Source organism: Dermacentor albipictus, chromosome 1 (genome assembly GCF_038994185.2).
Source record: "Dermacentor albipictus isolate Rhodes 1998 colony chromosome 1, USDA_Dalb.pri_finalv2, whole genome shotgun sequence".
Taxonomy (NCBI): Eukaryota; Metazoa; Arthropoda; class Arachnida; order Ixodida; family Ixodidae; genus Dermacentor; species Dermacentor albipictus.
In genome coordinates, this window is record NC_091821.1 from 450436644 (window position 1) to 450462170 (window position 25527).

Sequence of the window (25527 nt, forward strand, 5' to 3'; positions counted from 1 at the left end):
TAGGGGCAAGGTAGGTTCGCGACAGTACAGTAGATAAAAGGGAGAAAATCCGGCGGTGTCGTGCCGGGAAGAATTGTACGCAAATGTTACGTAAGGAAGGGCAATGTCCCAGTCGTGGCGGTCCTTGGAAACGTACTTGGCCAGCATATCGGTAAGAGTACGGTTTAACCGCTCTGTCAGGCCATTGGTTTGAGGATGGTATGAAGTAGTCAGTTTGTGTTGAATGGAGCAGGAACGCACAATGTCAGCGACAACTTTCGAGAGGAAGTTTCGACCACGGTCAGTAAGCAGCTGTCGCGGGGCGCCATGAAGCAAGATAATGTCACGCAAGAGAAAGTCCGCGACGTGAGTGGCGCAGCTGGTAGGGAGAGCCCGGGAGATAGCGTATCGGGTGGCGTAATCAGTCGCGACGGCTACCCATTTGTTCCCAGAGGATGACGTGGGAAAGGGACCGAGCAGGTCTAATCCAACACGAAAGAATGGTTCCACAGGGACGGTGATCGGCTGGAGATGACCGGCAGGTAGCACCTGAGGTGTCTTCCGACGCTGGCAGGGATCACAGGCAGCAACATAGCGTCGAACGGAGCGAGCGAGACCAGGCCAATAGAAGCGGCGGCGGACGCGGTCGTACGTGCGGGTTACCCCAAGATGTCCTGCAGTGGGTGCGTCATGCATCTCAAAGAGCACAGTCTGTCGTAGATGTTTTGGCACGACAAGAAGAAGATCAGGGCCATCAGGGAGGAAGCTCCTTCGGTACAGAATGCCGCCCTTGAATGCCGCCCTGCCGCCCCTATCGGCGAACGGATGCGTCGGTAGGTGTAGAGCGCAGACGCTCGATGAGTACTCGCAGCGATAGGTCTCGGTACTGCTCATCGGCGATGTTAGCGAAGGCAGACACAGAGAAAATGCCGTCGGCGGTACTACTGTCGGCGTCGTCAGGCTCGTCTACCGGGTAACGAGACAGGCAGTCAGCGTCCGTGTGTAGTCGGCCGGATTTGTAGGTGACAGAAAACGAATATTCTTGGAGGCGTAAGGCCCAGCGACCAAGTCTTCCTGAAGGGTCTTTCAATGAGCATAACCAACAAAACGCGTGATGGTCCGTGACAGCGGAAAAGGATCGGCCATATAAGTATGGGCGTAATTTCGCAACCGCCCAAACTAGGGCCAGACACTCACGCTCAATGATGGAATAGTTGCGCTCCGCGGGTGAGAGGAGCCTGCTGGCGTAAGCGATAACACGGTCGTGGCCACGCTGGCGTTGTGCCAGTACTGCTCTAATTCCGTGACCGCTGGCATCAGTACGGACTTCGGTAGGCGCAGAAGGATCGAAATGGGCCAGAACGGGAGGCGTTGTGAGAATGCCGATTAGATGAGAGAATGCAGAGGCCTCGTTATCGCCCCACTGGAAAGGAGCGTCTTTTTTCAAAAGATCGGTTAGTGGTCGTGCTATGGCGGCGAAATTCCTGACGAAACGGCGGAAGTACGAACAAAGGCCGATGAAGCTGCGCACATCCTTCACACACTTCGGAACAGGGAAGTGCGTAACAGCATGGATCTTGCCTGGGTCCGCTTGCACTCCGTTCGCGTCAACGAGATGTCCAAGGACGGTAATCTGGCGACGGCCGAATTGGCACTTCGATGCGTTGAGTTGCAGACCGGCTCGCCGAAAAACGTCCAGGACTGCTGAGAGGCGCTCGAGGTGCGTGGCGAACGTTGGGGAGAATACGATAACGTCGTCCGCACAAGCACGTGGACCATTTGAAACCATCAAGAAGGGAGTCCATCATGCGTTCAAAAGTGGCAGGAGCGTTATATAGGCCGAACGGCACCACCTTGAATTGATAAAGACCGTCGGGTGTTACAAAGGCAGTCTTCTCGCGGTTGAGATCGTCCACGGCAATCTGCCAATAGCCGGAGCGAAGGTCAATAGAGGAGAAATAGCGAGCACCGTGGAGGCAGTCAAGGGCGTCATCAATCCGAGGTAGGGGATACACATCCTTTTTGGTAACCCTGTTAAGGTGCCGATAATCCACGCAAAAGCGCCATGAGCCATCCTTCTTTTTTACCAGCACAACCGGTGACGCCCAAGGACTACATGACGGTTCAATAATGTTCTTGGCAAGCATTTTGCGAACTTCTGCGTGAATAACTTGACGCTCAGCTGGTGACACTCGATACGGGCGGCGATGAATAGGAGGGGCATCGCCGGTATTAATGCGATGTTTGACAGCCGTAGTTTGGGCTAAAGGACGATCGTGAAAGTCAAAAATATCGTGGTAGGAAAACAGAACGCGGTAGAGTTCACGAGCGTGCTCGGAGGGCAAGTCGGGGGCAATCAGTTTCCGTAAGTCAGCGATGGTACAATTTGTCGACTGCGATGGTAGAGGAGTATCGGATGAAGTGTCGTCTACTGCAATGGATGCCACTGAGTGATCCTCGAATGAACAAAGCTGGGCCAAAGACATCCCACGTGGCAGCACTTGTGTCGTCAAGCCAAAGTTGACCACTGGCAGGCAGACGCAATTCGCCGTAATAGATAAAACTGTATGGGGTACTGTGATCCCGTGTGTAAGGAGGACGTCTTGCATAGGAGCCGCGATGTATTGACCGTCGGGGACTGGTGGGGATGACACTAGGTCAACGTAGGTCAGTGCCGAAGGTGGCAAGCGAACGAAGTCAACGGAACTGAGGCGACTGGGGTGTGGTTCAGCAGGATCCAGAACAGGCAGGTCAAGGCGGACAGTACTGGCGGAACAATCGATGAGAGCAGAATGTGCGGAGAGGAAGTCTAAGCCGAGGATGATGTCGTGGGGACAGTGGGCGATGACTGTGAATAGCACGATTGTTGAGCGATCGGCGAAGGAGACGCGGGCGGTACACATACCAATTAAGGGGGCTGTTCCGCCATCGGCGACACGGACAACAGGCGTCGTGGCGGGCGTGATAATTTTCTTGAGCCGGTTACGAAGGTCAGCGCTCATTACGGACAAATGCGCCCCAGTGTCTATGAGAGCAGACACAGAAACACCGTCGACTTGCAAGTCAAGAAAGTTCAGATGAGTGGGCAAAGTCAGTAGAGGATTTGGCGACGTAGGGAGCAATGCAGCGTCACCTCGAGGCGCTGCATCGTCTAGTTTTCCGGCTGGGAGCGGCGTCCGAAGGGAGTCGGCGAATAGGAGCGACGGGGCTGGGGAGAGCGAGATTGTCGTCGTTGGGGCGAAGGCGAATGAGAATAGGGCCGGTTCGTTGCAGGAGAATCAGTGGCGGCGTTATCGGAGCGTGCGGCATAGGGACGAGAAGGGCCACCTGAGGGGCGAGAGTAGGCAGTATAAGTAGACCGGATCGGGGAACTCCAGCGACTACGACAGTGCCGAGAAATGTGCCTGATTCGACGGCAGTGGAAACAAATAGGCTTGTCGTCCGCAGTGCGCCATTCAGATGGGTTGCGGAAACGTGGTGGGTAAGAAGATGCGGGACGGGGCGAAATCGAAGAAGCCGGGCGGGTATCAGGGCGATGGGCCGAGCAAATGGTGTGAAGACCCATGTTTTCAAACTCCTGGCGGACAACTGCCTGGATCAGTGTGACCGTGACTGCAGATGTGTTGGTGGGACTAGAGTCGAAGGCAGCCGGATAGGCGGCCTCGATCTCACGCCGGACGATCCTGGTAACATCGGCAGTGTTGTTGGGACGAGGAGCGTCGGCACAGGAAGATGCCGCTGGGGTGTTGGGCAGACGGGCAAACTGCTGGTCAATACGTCGGCTTTTGGCGAGTTCCAGGCGGCGGCACTCTTTTATAACAGCATCCACCGTGGCTACGTTGTTGCAAACGAGCAAGTGGAAGGCGTCATCGGCAATGCCTTTGAGGATGTGGGAAACCTTGTCTGACTCAGTCATGTGGGTGTCAACTTTGCGGCACAGAGCCAAGACGTCCTGAATGTACGTGACATAGGGCTCTGTTGACGTCTGCACACGGCCGGAAAGCGCCTTCTGCGCGGCAAGTTGTTGACCGTAGGGGTTGCCGAACAAGTCACGAAGCTGTGTCTTAAGTGAATCCCAAATGGTGAGCTCATCTTCGTGCGTGCGATACCAAACTCGAGGTGTGCCACCGAGGTAAAAGACTACGTTGGCGAGCATAATAGTAGGGTCCCACCGGTTATTGCGGCTGACGTGTTCATACAGGCTGATCCAGTCATCGACGTCTTCCCCATCTTGGCCCGAGAATACGCCAGGATCACGGGGAGTGGGGAGAGTGATGTAGGTCGTCGAAGTGGCAGCAGGTGTCGGAGCCGGGGGAGTCCGGTTGTCGTCGCCGGGAGCCATGAAGGAAGGCTCGACGTACCGTCCACTGCGAAGCTCCGTGACGAGGTACAGGGAACGTCCACCTCCACCAGATATGTTACGTAGGAAAACGCAGACGAAAAGCTATGTACAAATATATTTACAAGGAAAATACGCTGCGCTTGGCCAAGAGGCAACAGCCCGCACTAGCTTCTAATCGTCGTCGTCGTCTTCACACTGCTGGCCTTTCGTGATCGCACATATTGTGCCGTAGCAATATGACCTAGCCCTGCGGGGTGCTTTCGCTCGGTAGTCGGATGCCGTCGTGCCGCAGGTCTTATATTCCAACTGTGGTCTTGCAGTCCATCAGGAAATTCCTGACAGTCGTATGTCAAAGACCTGCAGCTTAGGTCTTCGAGGTTGCAGAGGATAGAGTCGTGAGTGGCGTTGTCAAAAGCTCCCTTTAAGTCGGTGGCTAAGATCGATGATATCGTTTTGTTGCTGAGGTGGTCGATGAGGCCTTCCTTTAGTGTAAGCAAGATACTTGCGTTGACAGGTTCTGCCTGAAACCAAACATGGTGTTCGGGAAATATCCGTTGTCTTCGAAGTATGAGGTTAGTCGCTTGTGTATCATATGCTCGAATAGTTTCCCTACGCACGATGTAAGGGAAATAGGGCGCAAGTTCTCGATGCTGCGGCGTTTATTTGGTTAGGGGACTATGGTCATCTTCGAGTAACTTGAGCAGCCGGTAGCTCACCTTTCTACCAGCATGCGTTGAAGTACTGTAGAAGGGCTGTGGCAGCCTGCCGCTGAAGGTTCCGGAGATGCTCGTTGAAGATCCGATCTTTTACTACTTAGCCCAAAAAATCTGTGATGCCGATGTACACCTTGTTTGACTGGGAGCAGGGCCGAACAGGGGTTGTAGTACCTTCAATGTCGTGTTGCACAACGAATCGTGTGAAGTTCCTTTCTTTTCTCCTAAGGATATTTTTTTAGAGCGCAGCTCTTTGGCGTCCGTTCCTGGGTTTCGCGTCGGCGTTGTCGTCGGCCTCGTAACCAGCTCCGCCCCCCTTTCATCCCCCCAGCGCTAGCAGCGACCGACTGATACCGCTGGATGCCGCTGACGCCGCTAGAGAGTCAAGATAACGTGACTGCATAGAACACCGTCGCCGCCATGCAGAAAGAGGAGGAAAGGGTCCCCCCCCCTGGTTCTTAGCGCTGCGGAAGCGAGGGTATCATATTGTTTGTGTCGGCATCGGCGGCGTTGTCCCTGAAACCAACTCCGCAGCTGGGGTTGACTCACTATCGGCGTCAGCGGCATCAGTCAGTCGCTGCTATCTCTTCCCTCCTCCCTTTATCGTGTTGTCCGCTTGCTGCACGCGCTTCTGCCCCCATAGTTTGCCGCTGGGTGTACACGCCGCCCCCCTCCCACCCCTTCCTGCGAGTCTCCGGTTGTCAAAGCGCCGGCTCGAACTTTGAAGTTGGCGAACTGTGCGCCGCAAAGTTGCCCAACGGCTTGCTGGTAGTAGCTGCCTACTTCGCCCCTACCGCACTCACGAAAGACGTCGTGCACTTCCTGCAACTCGCATTAACCGTCCATCGATCCACACCGATGTTAGTAGTGGGGGACTTTAATGTTGACATAAAGACAAACAGCAATTTCCTAACACTTATGCGGGAGAACATCCCGTTCCTCTCGCTCGTAACGCGTCCCACGGCTGTGACAACCTCGCGAGGCACTTGTATAGATCTCGTCTTTGAGAATCAAGCATTGGTGTACCAAGTCCAACATATATCAGTCTATTTCTCCGACCACAAAGCTTCCTTCATGACTGTCAAGAACTGTTAGTGGAGTCTTTGTTAAAGGAATACGTGTGAAAAATAAAAAAAATTCTGTGATAGCGCATACATGTGTTGCTCGATTTCTTTGCCTCAATCTATCGAAAAGGTGAAACAGCTTATTTGCTGCGCTCAAATTTCGCATTAGGAAGTAACGTAATCGTCGGTAATTTTTTTTTCTGCTAAAGTCAATGAGAGAGAAAGTGGCAAGACATGATAACGTTACACAGACAGACAGACAGACAGACAGACAGACAGACAGACAGACAGACAGACAGACAGACAGACAGACAGACAGACAGACAGACAGACAGACAGACAGACAGACAGACAGACAGACAGACAGACAGACAGACAGACAGACAGACAGACAGACAGACAGACAGACAGACAGACAGACAGACAGACAGACAGACAGACAGACAGACAGACAGACAGACAGACAGACAGACAGACAGACAGACAGACAGACAGACAGACAGACAGACAGACAGACAGACAGACAGACAGACAGACAGACAGACAGACAGACAGACAGACAGACAGACAGACAGACAGACAGACAGACAGACAGACAGACAGACAGACAGACAGACAGACAGACAGACAGACAGACAGACAGACAGACAGACAGACAGACAGACAGACAGACAGACAGACAGACAGACAGACAGACAGACAGACAGACAGACAGACAGACAGACACAGACAGACAGACAGACAGACAGACAGACAGACACAGACAGACAGACAGACAGACAGACAGACAGACAGACAGATTAGAAACAGCATTACAAACTGCTTACACCTGCTTACCAAATCATCGGCAAGTATAAACACGATGTGAGGCGGCCGCTTGTGCAACGAGGCTTGCACCAAACCATCGCGCGTTGTCAGCCACAGCATCAATGCGACCAGTGCTGCTCCTACCAACAGAAATGTGAAGATTGTGGCATACATCAGTGGCTTTCTACGGTGTTCTCGAACGGTGCCTGCGGTAGGCGCCGCAGGTGAATTTGCGACACCGTCATTGTCGCCACCGTCTTTAAGCCATGGTTCTGCGTTGGTATCAGCCTCTGATCCTGCATGTTCCCTGCAAGTCGAAAGTGAGGGTACGAAGTGGTTACGAGCAGTAAAACAGCGCTAAATAACAGCATGAAGAGAGGGGCACAGACACCACGACTGACTAACAAACAAGTGTATTTTTCCTTTCAGTCAGCATATATACACTCCGCCGCTATCTGAAAGCACACAAGCAACAGAATTCAGCATGCGCAGGGGAGAAAATGCAATTAATGCGATAGGAATGCAAACTCTTTCGGAAGGAGGGAAATAGAGGGACGGCATACACATGCTTCGCCGCTAACATGAATGTGGAAAGCTTCGGAAATAAGACGTGTGTGGTCATCGTGGTATTTTGCCAGGTAGGTCACATCTTTAAAAGATGGCTTGCAGCCGCATTCATTGCAATGCAGTGTGACTATCGCTGACTCGTTTTTGAACATTGTTTGAGTGATCGCGCACGCGGTCATTGCATATGCGGTCACGGATATAAAAACGTTCGCATGAAAGAGGCCAGCTAGGACCGCTATCTTGCTACTAAGCTCAGCCAGACGAGCACTGCAAAAGTGGGGCGATATGTTGATGACCTTTAATTTTTTACAATACAAATAGTGCTGACGCGCAGCCTGCTGCTACTATAATGTTTGACCTGTTCCGCATAATTTTACATTCCTTTGAATTGATCCCGGAGCATCCGTCAGACAACAAGCTGCGTTTCTTAGACTTGGAGCTATCGTTCTCAAGCAATCATGTATGTTGGGCTTAGGCTCCTCGATATCATAAGAACCTTCTTCCCTTTTCCTCCGCGCACTCAAAGATAGTCAAGCGCGGTATTGCAAGATCTTGCATGAAGGCGGCCCTCATCAGTTCTTGTGAACACCAAGTGGATGCAAGCTTCAAAAAGCAAGTAGCCAGGCTGACGCTGGCAAGTTTCCCGGTAGCACATTTTACCAGCATCGCTGAAAGCCTCGCAACAAGCCTTAAAAGAAAGCAATCGGCGGTTACTCAATCTGAGAATCCCTCATGGCAAATTGCTGCGGTTATCCCATATGTGCACCAGGTTGTAGATAATCTCATAAAGGTTGTCAGCAGGGCCGGCAATAGGTTGCTGTTCACTGCGAGCAATAAGTGAGGTAGCCTGTGCCATCAAGTCAATCGGGTGACCAAGAACAACATCAAAAAAGTTGTAAAAAGCAGCACAGACAGAGGTTTTCTGGTGACTGCTGTGACTGTGTGGTTTATAAGATTCGCCTTTCATGCAAGCGTTCTTTATATCGGTCAAACCGGGTGGTGCATCAATGACTGCATGCGCGGACACTCAAACGAAGCACAAGAATGAGCCAGAAATAGTTATCACTGCACTGCAATGAATGCGGCTGCAAGCCGTCTTTTAAAGATGTGACCTGCCTGTCAAAATACCGCGATGACCGCGCACGTCTTATTTCCGAAGCTTTCCATATTAAAGTTAGCGGCGAAGCATGCGTAAGCCTTCCCTCTATTTCCCTCCTTCCAAATGAGATTGCCTTCCTACGGCATTTATTGCATTTCTCCCCTGCGCATGCTCCATTCAGTTGATTCTGTGCTTTGAGATAGCGGTGGAGTGTACATATGCTGACTGAAAGAACAAAGACACTTCGTTGTTAGTCAGCGCTGGTGTCTCTGTCCCTGTCCTCTTCCTGTCGTTAAGTGATGTTTTACTGCTCGTAATCCATGAACCAACACGCCAAATGCGTGCTCTTCTACAGAGTAGTATTTGTCTTCCGCTCTGCTCGGCATGCCTTTTCCGGAAGCAGTGCTGAAAGATGTGCGTATACGAACATTAGGTATTTTCAATTTGCGCACAATGTGGCACTTATAATATCAGATAAATGAAATATAAGATAAAGTAGCATTATTGAAGTTCAGGATAAACTTTACTCGAACACAAACAATAACGCTTCAGCTGAGGGTGATTTATAGCAGCAGTGTGCTACAGGTTTGTGCGCGTCTCGTCTGTGGAGTCGGAGCCGCGTAAGCTAACGCGTAGGCGTAGCCAGGCACCTATCCCCTGCTCCGCGTGGTCATGTCCACAGAGAAAGCATTGCAGATTTAAACTACGTACTTGAATCTATGATTTGCGAAGGCGTCGTGCAGCGGGTAGTTAAATTCTATTAAATCTATATGGCGATGCTTGCGAGTGTCTTCATTGTTATTTTGAGCAGCGCGCAATCTCATGTAGCGCTTATAGTTGGGGCACAACAAGAGTCACAACTTCAATTTCACAGCCTGTGTATGTTATATAGCAATACTGAGAATAGTTCATTGGGATGCACACGGTGAGTCATCTACGGAGTGATGACTCACCTACCATGAGCCCTCGAAACTTGGAACAGGTACGCGGAATCCGATGACCTTAGATGAAGTTGCCCGACTCCATCGTTAAATTCGGCATTATAACAATAAAACTTGGTAATTTCTTCCACAAAACTACCAGCAATGTTTGTCACGTGCGCGAACATCCTATTATATAACAGTTCAAAAATATAGAGAAAATATGCAACTCTTTGGTAAATAAATTAGTTCATTCACATTACGTTTATGCTATCTTACCATTTGATATTCGACAACTGTATGCTATTAGCTGCGGCCACACCAAAGTTTCTTCCCCCGAATACAAATAAGACTCAGTGCTGGGCTAGTTGGTGATGCATTCTTTAGAACGGAAGGTTGCGCTAAAAGGGACGTACACACGGTGAAAAGACGACACGATCCCCACGTCGACATTATTGAATGTCGGCTTGGTTTTTAGAAATTGAAATTCTGGAACGATGTGGTCGTCTTGAAAAACGCTATGATAAAAGCCACAAACCTGGATCATCATCATCATCATCAGCCTAGTTACGCCCACTGCAGGGCAAAGGCCTCTCCCATGCTTCTCCAAATACCCCGGTCATGTACTAAACTAATTGTGGCCATGTTGTCCCTGCAAACGTCTTAATGTCATCCGTCCACCTTACATTCTGCCGCCCCCTGCTACGCTTCCCTTCCCTTGGAATCCAGTCCGTAACCCTTAATGACCATCGGTTATCTGCCCTCCTCATTACATGTCCGGCCCATGTCCATTTCTTTTTCTTTATTTCAACTAAGATGTCATTTACCCGCGTTTGTTGCCTCACCCAACCTGCTCTTTTCTTATCCCTTAACGTTACACCGATCATTCTTCTTTCCATAGCTCGTTGCGTCGTCCTCAATTTCAGCAGAACCCTTTTCGTAAGCCTCCAGGTTTCTGCCCCATATGTGAGTACTGGTAACACACAGCTGTTATACACTTTCCTTTTGAGGGATAGTGGCAACCTGCTGTTCATGATTTGAGAATGCCTGCCAAACGCACCCCAGCCCATTCTTATTCTTCTGGTTAATTCAGTCTCATGATCCGGATCCGTGGTCACTATCTGCCCTAAGTAGATGTATTCCCTTACCACTTCCAGTGCCTCGCTACCTATCGTAAACTGCTGTTCTCTTCCGAGACTGTTAAACATTACTTTAGTTTTCGGTAGATTAATTTTTAGACCTACTCTTCTGCTTTGCCTCTCCAGGTCAGTGAGCATGCATTGCAGTTGGTGCCCTGAGTTACTAAGCAAGGCAATATCATCAGCGAATCGCAAGTTACTAAGGTATTCTCCATTAATTTTATCCCCATTTCTTCCCAATCTAGGTCTCTGAATACCTCCTGTAAACATGCGGTGAATAGCATTGGAGAGATCGTATCTCCCTGTCTGACGCCTTTCTTTATTGGGATTTTGTTGCTTTCTTTGTGGAGGACTACGGTGGCTGTCGAGCCGCTATAGATATCTTCCAGTATTTTTACATATGGCTCATCTACACCCTGATTCCGTAATGCCTCCATGACTGCTGAGGTTTCGACTGAATCAAACGCTTTCTCGTAATCAATGAAACCTATATATAAGGGTTGGTTATATTCTGCACATTTTTCTATCACCTGATTGATAGTGTGAATACAGTCTATTGTTGAGTAGCCTTTACGGAATCCTGCCTGGTCCTTTGCTTGACAGAAGTCTAAGGTTTTTCTGATTCTATTTGTGATTACCTTAGTAAATACTTTGTAGGCGACGGACAGTAAGCTGATCGGTCTATAATTTTTTAAGTCTTTGGCGTCGCCTTTCTTATGGATTAGGATTATGTTAGCGTTCTTCCAAGGTTCCGGTATGCTCGAGGTTATGAGGCATTGCGTATACAGTGTGGCCAGTTTCTCTAGAACAATCTGACCACCATCCTTCAACAAATCTGCTGTTACCTGATCCTCTCCAGCTGCCTTCCCCCTTTGCATAGCTCCTAAGGCTTTCTTTACTTCTTCTGGCGTTACCTGCGGGATTTCGAATTCCTCTAGACTATTTTCGCTTCCACGATCGTCGTGGGTGCCAGTGGTACTATATAAATCTCTGTAGAACTCCTCAGCCACTCGAACTATCTCATCCATATTAGTAACGATATTGCCGGCTTTGTCTCTCAACGCACATATCTGATTCTTGCCTATTCCTAGTTTCTTCTTCACTGTTTTTAGGCTTCCTCCGTTCCTGAGAGCCTGTTCAATTCTATCCATATTATAGTTCCTGATGTCCGCTGTCTTACGCTTGTTGATTAACTTAGAAAGTCTTGCCAGTTCTATTCTAGCTGTAGGGTTAGAGGCTTTCATACATTGGCGTTTCTTGATCAGATCTTTTGTGTCCTGCGATAGCTTACTGGTTTCCTGTCTAACGGCGTTACCACCGACTTCTATTGCGCACTCCTTAATGATGCCCATGAGATGGTCGTTCATTGCTTCAGCACTAAGGTCCTCTTCCTGAGTTAAAGCCCAATACCTGTTCTGTAGCTTGATGCGGAATTCCTCTAGTTTTCCTCTTACCGCTAACTCATTGATTGGCTTCTTGTGTACCAGTTTCTTCCGTTGCCTCCTCAAGTCTAGGCTAATTCGAGTTCTTACCATCCTATGGTCACTGCAGCGTACCTTGCCGGGCACGTCTACATCTTGTATGATGCCAGGGTTCGCGCAGAGTATGAAGTCGATTTCATTTCTAGTCTCACCATTCGGGCTCCTCCACGTCCACTTTCGACTAACCCGCTTGCGGAAAAAGGTATTCATTATCCGCATATTATTCTGTTCTGCAAACTCTACTAATAACTCTCCTCTGCTATTCCTAGTGCCTATGCCATATTCCCCCACTGACTTGTCTCCAGCCTGCTTCTTGCCTACCCTGGCATTGAAGTCGCCCATCAGTATAGTGTATTTTGTTATGACATTACCCATCGCCAATTCCATGTCTTCATAAAAGCTTTCGACTTCCTGGTAATCATGACTGCATGTAGGGGCATATACTTGTACCACCTTCAATTTGTACCTCTTCTTAAGTTTCACAACAAGACCTGCTACCCTCTCATAATGCTATAGAATTCCTGTATGTTAGCAGCTATTTCCTTATTAATCAGGAATCCGACTCCTAGTTCTCGTCTCTCATCTAAGCCCCGGTAGCACAGTACGTGCCCGCTTTTTAGCACTGTATATGCTTCTTTTCTCCTCCTAACCTCACTGAGCCCTATTATATCCCATTTACTACCCTCTAATTCCACCAATAACACTGCTAGACTCGCCTCACTAGATAACGTTCTAACGTTAAACGTTGCCAGGTTCAGACAATAAAGCCTTTGAAATCCTCATCAATTTCGACAGCTTCCTTTGACATTCCTAGTGCAAACTTATGAAGTAAGTTATTGCGCTGGTTTTCGTACTGAAATGATATACCAGCGCCAGTCATGTTTGATATATGACTACGCATCTAAACTCACTTTTTCGAACACTTCAGGTGCGTTTGCGGTGCCCTCAGTACTACAATTAAAAAGGACGCTCTCATATAGCATGCACATTCATTTGAAGTTGGCTGGTGTTAGGCAGGATCGATTTCCATTCTTGTGAATATTTCGACTTCAAGCGCAGTTCGTTACAAGAAAGGAGCATCAGAGCTCTGCAGTTGAGTTCGTGGGAGTTAGGTCAAGCTTGAAATATTTTCCTCTGCACATGTTTTCGTTGCCAATAAACATGAAGGATTCACTGACATGTTTGAATTTTACTACTCACACAAAGTTCTCTACGTTGGTTCGTGAGTTTCGATTGGCTAAATAATTATTGAATAAGTCATGGCTGCTCTATGGCGTTAATAGTCTTGAGCCTGCATTTGGCTCATGATAACGGACAGACATACAAGACAAAACAGTGTTTACACGTGAAGCGCTGCAAAAGGGTACGCTAACGAATATTAATTACTCTGGCGGGCCATAAATAACCGTTACAACAGTTATAGGCTCATATTTAGCGATCAGCGAAACGGAATTGCCAGCGAACGGGATGAGAATTAGGGAACTAGGTACATTCGGGAATTGATAATTGCAAGGACTTAAAAATGATCCCGGAGGTTGCTGATGGCCATGATAAAACATTGGTGAAATAGCAACTCACTACCATTGGAAGGTGAGGATTTATACACTGATCTATTTGCGCTGGCTGAACATTTTAAACCAATTCTCGAAAAGTTTGCTCGTTAATTTTACTTGGGTGTACTCACCCTTGACGCCGCCTACTGCTTGGTCGCCGCCGCATCGAGCCACGCATACGCGCTGAATGCGAGACTGGGAGGAAACCGACGCTTTCTGTCGGGACCTTCGTAAATGCTCTGCTACCTCGATCGTACAAAATAAAAAAATTCAGCGGCAATAACATTTTACAAAACCTTGATGTTACTTTTCAGGCACGGCGGAAATGAGGATTATTCTCTCCTGCGCACATTTGCAGACGAAAATGCGTGTGGCTGCAGGAAAACAATAATGTCGGTCGTGATTATTCCTTCATTTTACAAAACCTTGATGTTACTTTTCAGGCACAGCGGAAATGAGGATGATTCTCTCCTGCGCACATTTGCAGACGGAAATGCGTGTGGCTGCAGCAACACAATAATGTCGGTCGTGATTATTCTTTCGTTAGCTATCACGTCGCCTCGTGTTCTTCATTACCTATATGTCACGTAGCCATTGCCGTTGGAAGCTGTCGCATCCAGGTTGATAAATAAGACCCACGGACTTGTGTCACCATGTACTTCAGATGTCGAGAAGCGACTTAAGGATAAACCCCCAAAACCGTGACTTTTCCCGACGTCGGCTTTTTGCAGGCACAGTCATTGTGCTACTCTGACGTGCTTAGATGTCGCGGAAAGATTCATACAGGGATGAGATCAAAGTTTTTATCAAAAAAGCTGCTTCCGTGTGTATCGGATTAATATATATTCATTTTGCAAATTTGCCAAGACGGCGTATAAAATGTAGATACAAATCCGTCTTTTGTTTTCTCTTTTATCTGTGCTGCAGTTGTTTTGCAGAGCCTTCACCATTACAATCTTAAAACCCCTTAACTGCTGATGACGAGATAATTATTTAACCGAATAAGTTAACCGAAAGCCTGCCCGCTCATGAGACAATCGTTGCATTACTTGACATTTTTGTACTAAAGCGTTGTTACGTCCTAATACTTTTCTCCGACCAAAGGCCGTAGGGTCGTGTGCCTTAATTAAATCTGCTTAATTAGGCTAGTACTAAATAACACACAATTTCGCAGGTTCAAGTGTTCTCACTCAGTCAAAATCAACCGTGCACTAATTACTTTCGCCTTAATTATGTGACCTTATTAACGCCGAATGTTCTCGATTGGAGTGTCCTAACTCAATTATAATTAGGTGGCTTAAATATTTTCGCCTTAACTAACAACAAAGGTCGTAGGTTCAAGTGTCGTAACTAAATCTTAATCAGCCATACCTGAATTAATCAGGCAATAATTAAGCTGGCCCTATATAACATCAAAGATCGTGGGTTAGGTTGCCTTAATTAACTGAATCATAATGAACTGTATCTCAATTCACTTAATTAACACCAAAGGTTCCGGGTTCGACTGACATCAAAGGTCGTGGGTGCCACTCTCGACCTTTGATGGTCGAGAGTGGCACTTGAAGATGTGGGCGGCAAGTGAATTCCACTCCCACCCCAGGTCATAGGTTACAGTCTTTTAACGCTATCTTATTTACCTGTGCATTAATTCACTTCGCTTTAATTAGCACTACGGGTAGGGGGTTCGCCTATGCACCTTCACGGTGTGAGCTGGAATCCAATTTGGAGATAGGGCTGGTACACCCATATCTCCAAGGCTGTTCGACTCCCGCCATAGGTCGTGGGTTAAAGTGCCTTATCTCTATCTCATTTAACTGTGCAATAATTGGCTTCGTCTTAATTAATACAAATGGAAGTTGGTTCAACTCCGGACCTGCCCGATGTCAAATGGAATCCAACTTGACGGTATGGCCGCCTCGCCCCTATGTCCAAATGGTTTGAGTTCTACCACAGGTCGTGAGCTGGAGACTCTTCACTGTATCTTATTTACCTGTGCATTATTTCACGTCGCCTTAACATTATGGGTAGGGGGTTCGCCTATGCACCTTCACGGTGTGAACTGGAATCCAATTTGTAGATATGGCCGGTACACCCATATCCCCAAGGGGGTTCGACTCCCACCACAGGTCGTGGGTTAAAGTGCCTTAACTCTACCGCATTTATTTCTGCAATAATTCACTACATCTTAAAGGGGCCCTGAAACGCTTTTGACGATTTTCTACAAACGTACTGAGTCGTTAGAGTAGGTCCTTCTGATCATTAATTGACACATCTAAGTCCTCTGCGTAAAGCGTGTAATTTATTATAAGGTTTTAAAAATGCACATCGCTGCCGTTCGCAGCGCACTGCTCGGCGGAATTTTAAGCCGCGCCTACCCATATGACCGAAATCACCCATATGACGTCAGTAGGGCGAGCTGTCCGATTGGCTGACCAGGGCGCGTGATCGATAATTTTTCCAACTTTATGGTAAACAAATGATCTTCGTAATAGTTGGAATGTTAGTTAATTTGTTTTTATAAAGAGAAAGTAGCAGAAAGAGAATGCACAAGAACAATTTTTCAGTACACTTAAGCACTTCCGGCACACAGCAAGTGTCGTCTGCTTGTGTTACAACGTACTCCATTTTGACGAGAGCTCCGCGGTCAGAGTTGGTCTCAGTCTTTTCGCGAGCACTATGATTCGACTTTGTTGCCTTGTGGACTGCAAACGTAGCGACTGGCAATATGTCAAGCTGCGACATCGTGTCCCTCTGCAGGGCAGCGTACGAGCGAACTGGCTGCTGCGCATCGGACTGCCGCTATCCGATCGGGGACAGGATTTGCACGTATGTGGCCGTCACTTTACACTGGAAGATTACTAGTGCACTAGCGTTTCGCGACTCCCGTATTAGGGCGAACGTAAGCGCAAGGGGACAGGGTCTGGCCGCTTGACTGTGCCGTAACGGGATGAGCCGAGATGAGCAGAAGGACAAAGGTGAATGGTCTGCACGGTGCAGCCACCTGGTGGCATAAACCTCAACCATACACAGTAGCAGCAACGAAGCGTATTCTTTTTTGCTGCTGGTGCGTATTTTTCGCAGGAGTGTAATCAAAAACACGATGTTTTTATAAATGTTTAAAATGTTTTACACTTGGTTAGAGCAATATTAGCGCTTTGTTTGGCTGGTTAAGCACTGCGCCAACAAGTGTGTGGCCCGTGCAGACCGATCAGGCCGCTCACGCACGTCTGCGCCAAAGTTCCTTCATCAGCTTGAGTTTATGCCTCCAGTCATTTGCCGATATGACCAGCTTGCCTGTGGCTAACGGAATACCAGACATGTTCGGCGCTACAACAGAATGCTCGCAACGCACGCTGCTTCGATAGCTCTCGTTTGGGGTCGACAGCCAAGCGGCTAGCGGAGAGGTTTTGCGCGGGCGGGGGCGAGCTTCAAAATAACCGGAAGTGGACGATGTGACGTCGCATCGTGACGCAGGACCACTGAAGGCGGCGCTTAGCCCCGCTCGCTCGGCGAACGAGTTGAGGAGGAAAAGCATGGCTGGGGAGGAGGGTAACTTCTAATCGCTTGTAGCTCCATTAATACGTAACGCTTCACTTAAATTGTGGTGCGAATACTTAAGCTGTACCCTACTTAAGCTGTACCCTACGCGTCTACAAAATTTGTCCGAACCATTTCAGGGGCCCTTTAACTAATACCAATGGTCGTGGGTTCAACTCCCGACCTCCTCGATGTTAATTGGAATCGAACTTGACGGTATGGCCGGTTCGCGCATATCTCCAAGCGGCTTCGAGTCCTACCACAGCTCCTGGGCTACATTCTCTTCACTGTATCTTATTTACCTGCGCATTATTTCACTCTGCCTTAATTGACACCACAGGTAGAGGGTTCGGCTGTCCACTTTCCCGGTGTCAATTAGAATGCAGCGTGGAGATATGGCCGGTAGGCCTATATCTTCAAGTAAGCTCTAGGTGACTTCGCCTCCCACCACATGTAGCGGGTTAGAGTGTCTTAAGTCTATCCTATTTAACTGTGCATGAATTCACTTCGCCATAGTTAACATCATAGGTGGTAGGGGGTTCGATTCTCGACCTTCTCTATGGATGGATGGACGGGAAAATTTTATTGGGGTGTAATAAGTCGCGCTAGTTTCCTAGCCCAGCGGGCCGCTTCCATGTTGGGGCTGAAAGATCTAGCCATTCGGCGCATCGCGGGCCCGTTGGACTGCGCATAGCTGTTTTCTAATGTGAGACTGCGAAGAGCTACGCCCCATCGTTCTTCAGTGTTGCGTTCCGCTACGTAACACGGAGAAACGCAAGAGCATATGACTAAGATCTGTGGTGACGTTACATTTATCGCAGGCACAGACTGTTTCTCTAACAAGGAAATGTTCATTCATTTGGGAACCATTATGTGGTACGTCCTCTGAAGAACAAAAATAACCCCTTCAGGCGGGAATAACACTGGAATGTCAATAACTGTACCAAATTGACAAAGCTTTATAGCAAGGCAATCGATACTACACTGCAAGAAAAACAATATGGTAGAAAGCTGCTTTTTTCATTTTCTAGTGAGTCGTCATGAAAGCAATTGTCTATTGACTGTGCAGGGAGATTTGCTTCTATTTGCTGCGTTTCCGCATGAAAAGAATTAAATCTCAGGCTCAATATCAATAAATAGCTTAAATATTCACTTCAAGCATTGCGAGAAAAAAAATTAACAAGTGTTTTCTTACATTTTCTGTCCGAACGCGACACTTAGGAATCATTAGACAGCTTTAGTACTGCGCCATGACGATACGCACACAGCAGGCAAGCGCTTTCCGGAACGTAGGAGCTGTCTCGAAGGCAGGCGCGCGTGTCACGTCAGGACTTTTAGTACTGGGGAATGCCTACGTACGTAAACGGGCGAGCGTTCTTTGACGCGGAGCGCGTCGGAGCGCGCTGGCTGCGTCCGCGAGTGATTCGAACCATCGGTCGAACTATAGACGCTGTTGATCTCGCCGACGTGATGTAACGCGTGCGCGCGTTCACACTACGTCGAAATATATTAAGGCCTTGGAAATACTCGACATTTAATACGGATGCAATACACGAATCACGTAGAGCGTTTCGCGCAAACAGCGCACACTGAGCACTTTCTCAAAAACAAGGTTCCTATTTTTTGCGGTGCATTCCCACCGTTCAGGATCCGGAAATGGCTTCTGCGAGTTTACTTGAGGTAGCAAAGCCAAATCGTAGGCCATTGGAAAGCACAGCCTTCCAGTGGTGGCCTCTGACGCCGCCATTTCGCATAAGTCTTTTGTCTCGCGCTATCCCGAACAAGCGAGAACCATGAGAGCAGCACGCAAGGTTCCACACGTACGCGGGCAACAGTCGGATGCGTGCGTACGCAGCGGCCGCGTATACGCATCACGCACCGTTCGTGTTGCGTACTGCACATGCGCGCTTTGCGAAACGTAGCGATCTTACGTATGCAACGCCGTTGCGTATACGAAATGTACGCAGTACTAAAACTATCTGTTGTCGAACACTGTAGTACCTTCAGCAGCGCGATCGTGTGCAGATATACGCAGGATATAGAAGCCAAATGAGAGCCCAATAACGACAAGAGCATCATTTCACTTGAAACTGAATGTCAGTTTTCTTTTTTACCGCCACTGAGCAGAACTAGGAAAACCAACTCACGCCTCCATGTGTGTATACCACGTCTGAAGGGCACAGAGACAACATAAGAGGATTATGAGGGAAATAGGTGTGACGAAATCAATTCGATAGCTATATTATTTCTTGAGCAAGGAGTGAAGTGGATGGGCAGCTTACGGTTGCTTGCGACTTTTCTTGATGCCGAAGGCTTACGACATCAGTCGTGCCCACTCATACCGTAAATTGACGCACTGTTACAATCTTTAGTCGTTCAGAGCAACGATCGACATAACGCAGTGCCAAGTAGCTGCCTCTTAATTGCTGACTTTAGTTCAGTTTTCTCATTCACACAGTGCCTCATTTTTCAGACATAGAAGCATGCATAAAAATAAGAAATCCAGCCATTCACACTACTCTTCACAGCTATTCATTACTATTTACATTGGTACTGAACAAACTTAACACTTTTTTTTTTGCAAATTCCTTTCGCACCTGTCTCTCGATTGACTTTTGGCATAAGCTACTAAGCTTAGTTGAGGCTGTGAACAACAGCCTAATGGCTGTCTTATTAAGGACCTTATTTAGACAGAGTGATACTTGTGTTGTAATAGGATAACATGATAGTGATAGCGCGACAGAGTTCTGCCTAGTGCACAGAATTATTGCAACATCTTGCAGAGAGTGATTAAGATTCAATGGCTCCTAGATTCTTGGTTTTAAAAGTATATGTAAAGGACTCGGCGATAATAGTCAAAGCGTTTAAGGGGTGTTTTGCAAGTTCTGGCTTTCCTGTTTGGCTAGGTGCACCTGAAAGACTGCAGAACACAGCACGTTCTGAATGCCGCAACGGACGCAGCAAGGCCCGTTCCAACATCTCACGAGAGGCTCCAGCGAGCTTCTTTACATAGAGCTCCTTGAAGGAAACTTTCTCCACCTGAACATGATTATAAGAAAGGGCGCAGGCGAGCGAAAAGTGCAAAGTGCATGCGTTATTTTGAGATATTGGAATATTGGAAGAAAGGGCGTGAGGACTAGTGGTCTTGCCCGAAAGTGAGCTTCTGTGTCCGCCAGATCGCCGCTGACCTCATTCGGTCCATTCCGTCTTGTCTAGTGCACATTGACAATTATTTGAGAAATGTTGTGCGGCCAGCGTACATATTCGTAAATTTGTGAAGCATTAGAAGTTTCCTTCAGGCGCTGCACTGTGCTCAAGAACTTTGGAAAGAGGGATACTAAGTACTAAAGTCCCTGCGTGTGGGTCAGAGTATGACATGATGTGCATATTGAAGAAATTAGATTATTTGTATCTCTTCCAGTGGTCATGCAACTGATATCAGGAGAATATCAAGCAGCAGTTGCGCAAGCTTAGAACCTTGTCTAAATCGGCGGTGTGGAGGGAACGGTCCAACATGAGGGCTTATCACACATACTGTAGACGTCTTTAAGCTGAAAATGGAGTGCGCCACTCTATTTAACCTAAAGTGGTAGGCCGAGATTATTTGCGTTTCAAATTATCGCTTCATGATAGACATCAATTTACAAGTTCGCTAGGGGAGCATGAAATGTATGGAAAATCAGCTTTGCATAGGAAAGCGGAAGATGTAGACACTCAATTATAAGCATGCCACTGTCATCACCAATTCCGATGATATAGTGAAGACTACAGGGGACTGCTTTACTGAACACTGGAGTACCCGCAGAAGCTACGCTACTTTGGTTGGAAACTGTCAAAAATAGGATACTTCTAAGTTCAACGCGTTACTGGGGGTGGGTTTAGCATGGCTTCGCAAGACATATCGTAGGAAAAAACTACTTTTATAAAGTGGCTTATGAGTCATAAATCCACAGGCTTTTCCTTCACTACTGGAATGGTCAAAGAAATTTGTGCTCGAGTAAAGCAACAAATGAAGACATTGTTTTTTGCGCTCTGTATTGAAATACATTAAACTATGGAGCACGCTATTACGCGGCTTAAACTAAAGTAATGGTGCTGTATATAGTTTCTTTTTATGGAACGGGAGTTTCGACCGTGGAGGCGTAATACCAGATAAATTGACAACGGTGTTAAACGTTGATGATTATAACGCTTTGCCTTATGTAAAAAAATATATATGAGCACATACAGGGAACTGTGTCGTGCTATAGGGTAATACTTGTCCTCATTCTTGCACCCATTCTTGAATATATATCTGCATAGATACAAGTGAAATCTCTTAAAAATGAAGTTGGAGCTGCCATTTAAGGTAAAAAAGAAATAATCGCATTTCCCTCGAGCATGTTGCTCAGAATGGAATGCTAGGATGAACTCTTCATACTGAAACTATCAACGACTAAGGGTGAAGTATTTTTCTTACGACAATGTCCCTAATTTACAGAATGCGAAGCTTGAACGAGTGTAGCGTTGTACAGATGCGGGAATTACCTCCCAGCTAAGTATAACAAAAGGGCACAAGAGGTGTTATTTCGCCAGTGAGCCAGGCAACGCCGAAGCGAAGGGCATTCTGCGGACAGTTTCCTTCCTACGCGTCTTCTGTGCGTACACTAATTGCATATGTTATTGCGCCTAAGTGCCACAAGTAGAGCAACCTTCAATGAGATACCCTCCCATTATACACGTACAATAATAGATTCTATAGTTGCTATGTGGCACCTCCGCCGACAAGTGTGGATATTATAGCTACATTATAGTTCGGATGAATCTCTTGCAATGAAATTAAACATTTATTTCGAGAATTCTATCCTCTGAGAATATTTGCGTTCCGGGTACACGTAACCCTGGACCGGCTAGAATGCAGCCTCGTAACCTTGTTGCAGTACGTACGTTGCCTTTTCCTGCATTCTATTCTTGAAATACATTTGCAGTGAAAATAATGCCGATGAAGGGAATATCTGGGCTGAATGTGCTAATCATGGATATAAAAATGATTGGAGGGTGAAAGAAAAGATTATTGAGCTTTGCCGGGGAAACTTTTCAACAGCGTCCGGGCTGAAGAAGGGAACGCACTGTCTTTCAGTTCAAATCGGCTCACAGAACAATCGACGGTGGAGCAAAAGCTTACTCCGGTGCGAAAGTCCCACTGTCGATCAGTTAAGAAAGCAGTGTGGCCAATTATCCAGCATTCCAGGAGTGATATTGCTCAACCAGTAGTGAATAAACAGGAGGTCAGTAGTATTATCCAGCTATTTGATGGATGCATATTCATGCATGCGTTCTATTAAATATATATCTAGCCAGTGAAAGAGCGTGTCGTCCAAATAAATGCTCATCTATGCAATTTATCACAATCTGAAACTTACGCCAATATCGCATTTGCTATTGTGACAATCAGTTGCATATACTCAGCTTTTGTTGTTACCAAACCAATGCACTCGATATTCCAGGCCTTTTGCGTCGCACCGTACTGAAGCAATTGCACAGAAATCGCAGAAGCAGCGGTGTGTACCATGCATTTCATATTGCCAGTCTTCCGTGTTCCGTGACCGTGTTCTTGTTATAGCCAAGATATACCACTGGGCGCAGCGAATGCTACTAAAACAAAACAGAAAGGGAAATGAAGTAAATTATGGCTCCAGGTTATACTAGGTAGAAGCGCTAAGTGGAGTACTGGAGCGGAACAACCAGAAGAAAGGGAGCGCCTGCAGCATTTAGCAGCGCCCACGTAAGCATCGGGTAGTGCGTACATAATGTGCGGTATCTGCCGTCTAGGAGTCGTCTGACAAGGCACTCTTCGCGCAGTTATACGCTGCTCAGTGTGCACAGCGGCTAGAGAACGTACTCATGAGGAGTCCGGAGTACGTATGAGGACTATGCAGAGTACGTATGACGCGTGGCCTACCGATTTCGGAGCCGGAGACAAATTGGTGCCCGCGCCCGCGGCTTCGACGGACAGCAACGACGTCACTACTGACGTCACGACTTACTGGCGCAGCCAGTGGGTTGCGCCGGAGGAGTTTTCCGCGTACAGACGACAGACGTAAGGATGAATCGGCTAGCCATACACAGATTAACCGTAAAAAGAAACACCCATGATATTTTATGAATTTTCAAGAGCAATGACGGCGAAATGATGCAGCGCACGTAATTCCTAGTTGCGGTTTCATGCACCCCTGATCGTAATGCGGAACGTTTAAGCTATTTTATTTGAATTTTTCTCACATTGACACTTTCGCACTGCCTGGAGGTCAACTTTTCCGCTTCAAGATGTGCGAATAAAAACAGAAACGTTCAACATTTGCTTGTGTTGAGTTGTTGGCTTACTGAGAAATTGGCAAGCTTTAGTTGATGCACTTCTCTGCATACGAACGAAAGTAAATAATGATGGTGCCAGGAAGTTCTTTTCTTTATGCTAGCCCCCCACTATATCTATAGACTAGTTCAACTGTAGAACTGAACTTAACCGCAAGTTTGCAATTTCAAAGCGACTGATTTCATGAAATGAGGAAACAACATTTGAACATCGAATATTGGTAGTTAAGGACGGTTTGCTCTATAAATATTTCTCATTATAATTGCTTGGCGCCGGCGTCTGGTAGCTATGTCCCAATGCTTTAAAAATGATTTGAAGCTTGCAATGTTACAAGGCAGAAAGAAGCGGTTCGGAAACGCGGCGCAATTCAGTGGGTTGTTTTTCGTGATTAGGTCAATCTCGCCTCGAAGCCGGCGGACTTGCTATAAACTGTTTTAATGAGGGCACCGCCATTTTTCGATCACTGCGCCGTCTATCGTGCGCCGCGCCTTGCTGGTATGTGGGATCACGCTGGAGGGTGCACGGCGAACGGGCTGTTGACGAGTGGCAAGCTTTCGCACTGTCCCGAGAGGTGTCAACAAGCTCTTTCAATCGGGAAACTTCTTAGCGTTTCGTCACTAAGCTCTTAGCTTCACTATAGCCGCAGTATCAAACAGCGACGAAGCCTAGAAGCGCTCCTGCAGCTCTGCCCACGATAGGAATAGGAGGCCAGACAAGTCTGAACATTGTCGATACGTAGCGTATACATGTAAAGTGTTATTGCATCCCTGGCGTTTAACTTTGTTAAGGTTCACAGGTGTCAATCACAGGGGTATCCACGTGTCATGCGGTGTGTCGCACCCGCGTACATCCCAATCCAGGTAACTGCGAAGCTCCGAGGAAACACGTCTTGCTAGGTTTCGTGCTCCTAACATTTTTGCCGTACGATATTATAAACATTGTTTGTCTGGCACTCGGGCGTCAAGCCTTACAAAATAAAGAACTTTAAAATCACTCAATTGTAAGGGCTGCTAACATGAATAAAGTAAGCTTATTATAAAGGCCGCGAATATGCCACGATCGACCAGACGCACACGACGCGTTGGGAAATTATGCACATTCTTAGGCCTCGAATGGTGCCTGTGCGTGGAAGGGCACGTCACCTACTCGAGAGAGCTAAAAAACTAACTACTCTTTCCAACATAAACTTTATTTTATGCAGTAATACAGGACGCAATGAGCGGCATCGGCAGCTTGCCGGTGACATTCGGAAGCACGGCAGAGCACCTGCGAACTAGCGCCGGCCGGCACACGGTTGGCATGGTTTTGATCACAGAATGGAAAAGAACACACCTTCATTTCTTAGTTGGCACATACTGTTTTCATAATACGTCCTCGGTCACCCTCCACCAGAACGTTGGTTGCCAAGTATGTGAATCTCAGAACACGTTTTAAGAGAATAAGTACACTAGAAAATACTTAACTTCATCCATTCGCAATGGTTGACGGACTCGAATACGCACCGTTCTTTCATATCCCAGTTTGAAAATGGGTGCTGAATTCCGAGTTCGTCGCCGAGCGCTTACTGGGAATAACACCTGCCAAGCATACACGCGATGGCATCAAGTACTTTCTGTTTATGCTGGCAATAAAAAGCGGACGCTTCTCTGTTATCGCAGCGCCGGTGCCCACGAAGTCGCCACGGCTGAAGATAACTTGACCTTTGCTTCCCAAGTTATTGTTGCAGCCGAATACAGCAGAGTGATAGCCCGCCGACGTTGAGTCATCTGACAGCGCAGAAAGCCCAGACAGAACATGTTTGAATCGCACTAATTCGCTATTAAACTGCGACCTCCTCGCAGGTACTACTGCGAGGAGGAGAGCGGCGCGGCACGCTGGTTGGAGGCTACGTTCCTCCTCGACGACAAAGATCCCACTTGCATGTGAAGTGGGAAAGAAGGGCTTCCGCGGCAAACCTCCTCCGCGCGGGTGCGT

The 25527-nt window shown here is 47.6% G+C and overlaps 1 protein-coding gene across 5 annotated transcripts in view; it reads right to left on the reverse strand.

Annotated features, from left to right (window-relative positions):
* The window catches only part of LOC135911072 (arylsulfatase B-like), an 80889-nt gene extending 55589 nt beyond the window's left edge, over positions 1-25300 (reverse strand). The window contains exons 1-3 of one of the 5 annotated variants that reach the window (XM_065443168.2): positions 25056-25300; positions 21430-21495; positions 6936-7212 (exon numbers count right to left, since the gene is read on the reverse strand). In XM_065443168.2, the coding sequence (XP_065299240.2) occupies positions 6936-7212; positions 21430-21495; positions 25056-25066 (354 nt within the window). In that variant the 5' untranslated portion in view covers positions 25067-25300. The other 4 variants (XM_065443170.2, XM_065443169.2, XM_065443172.2 and 1 more) reach the window with 4 other exon arrangements.
* Positions 25301-25527: the final 227 nt, after the last annotated feature.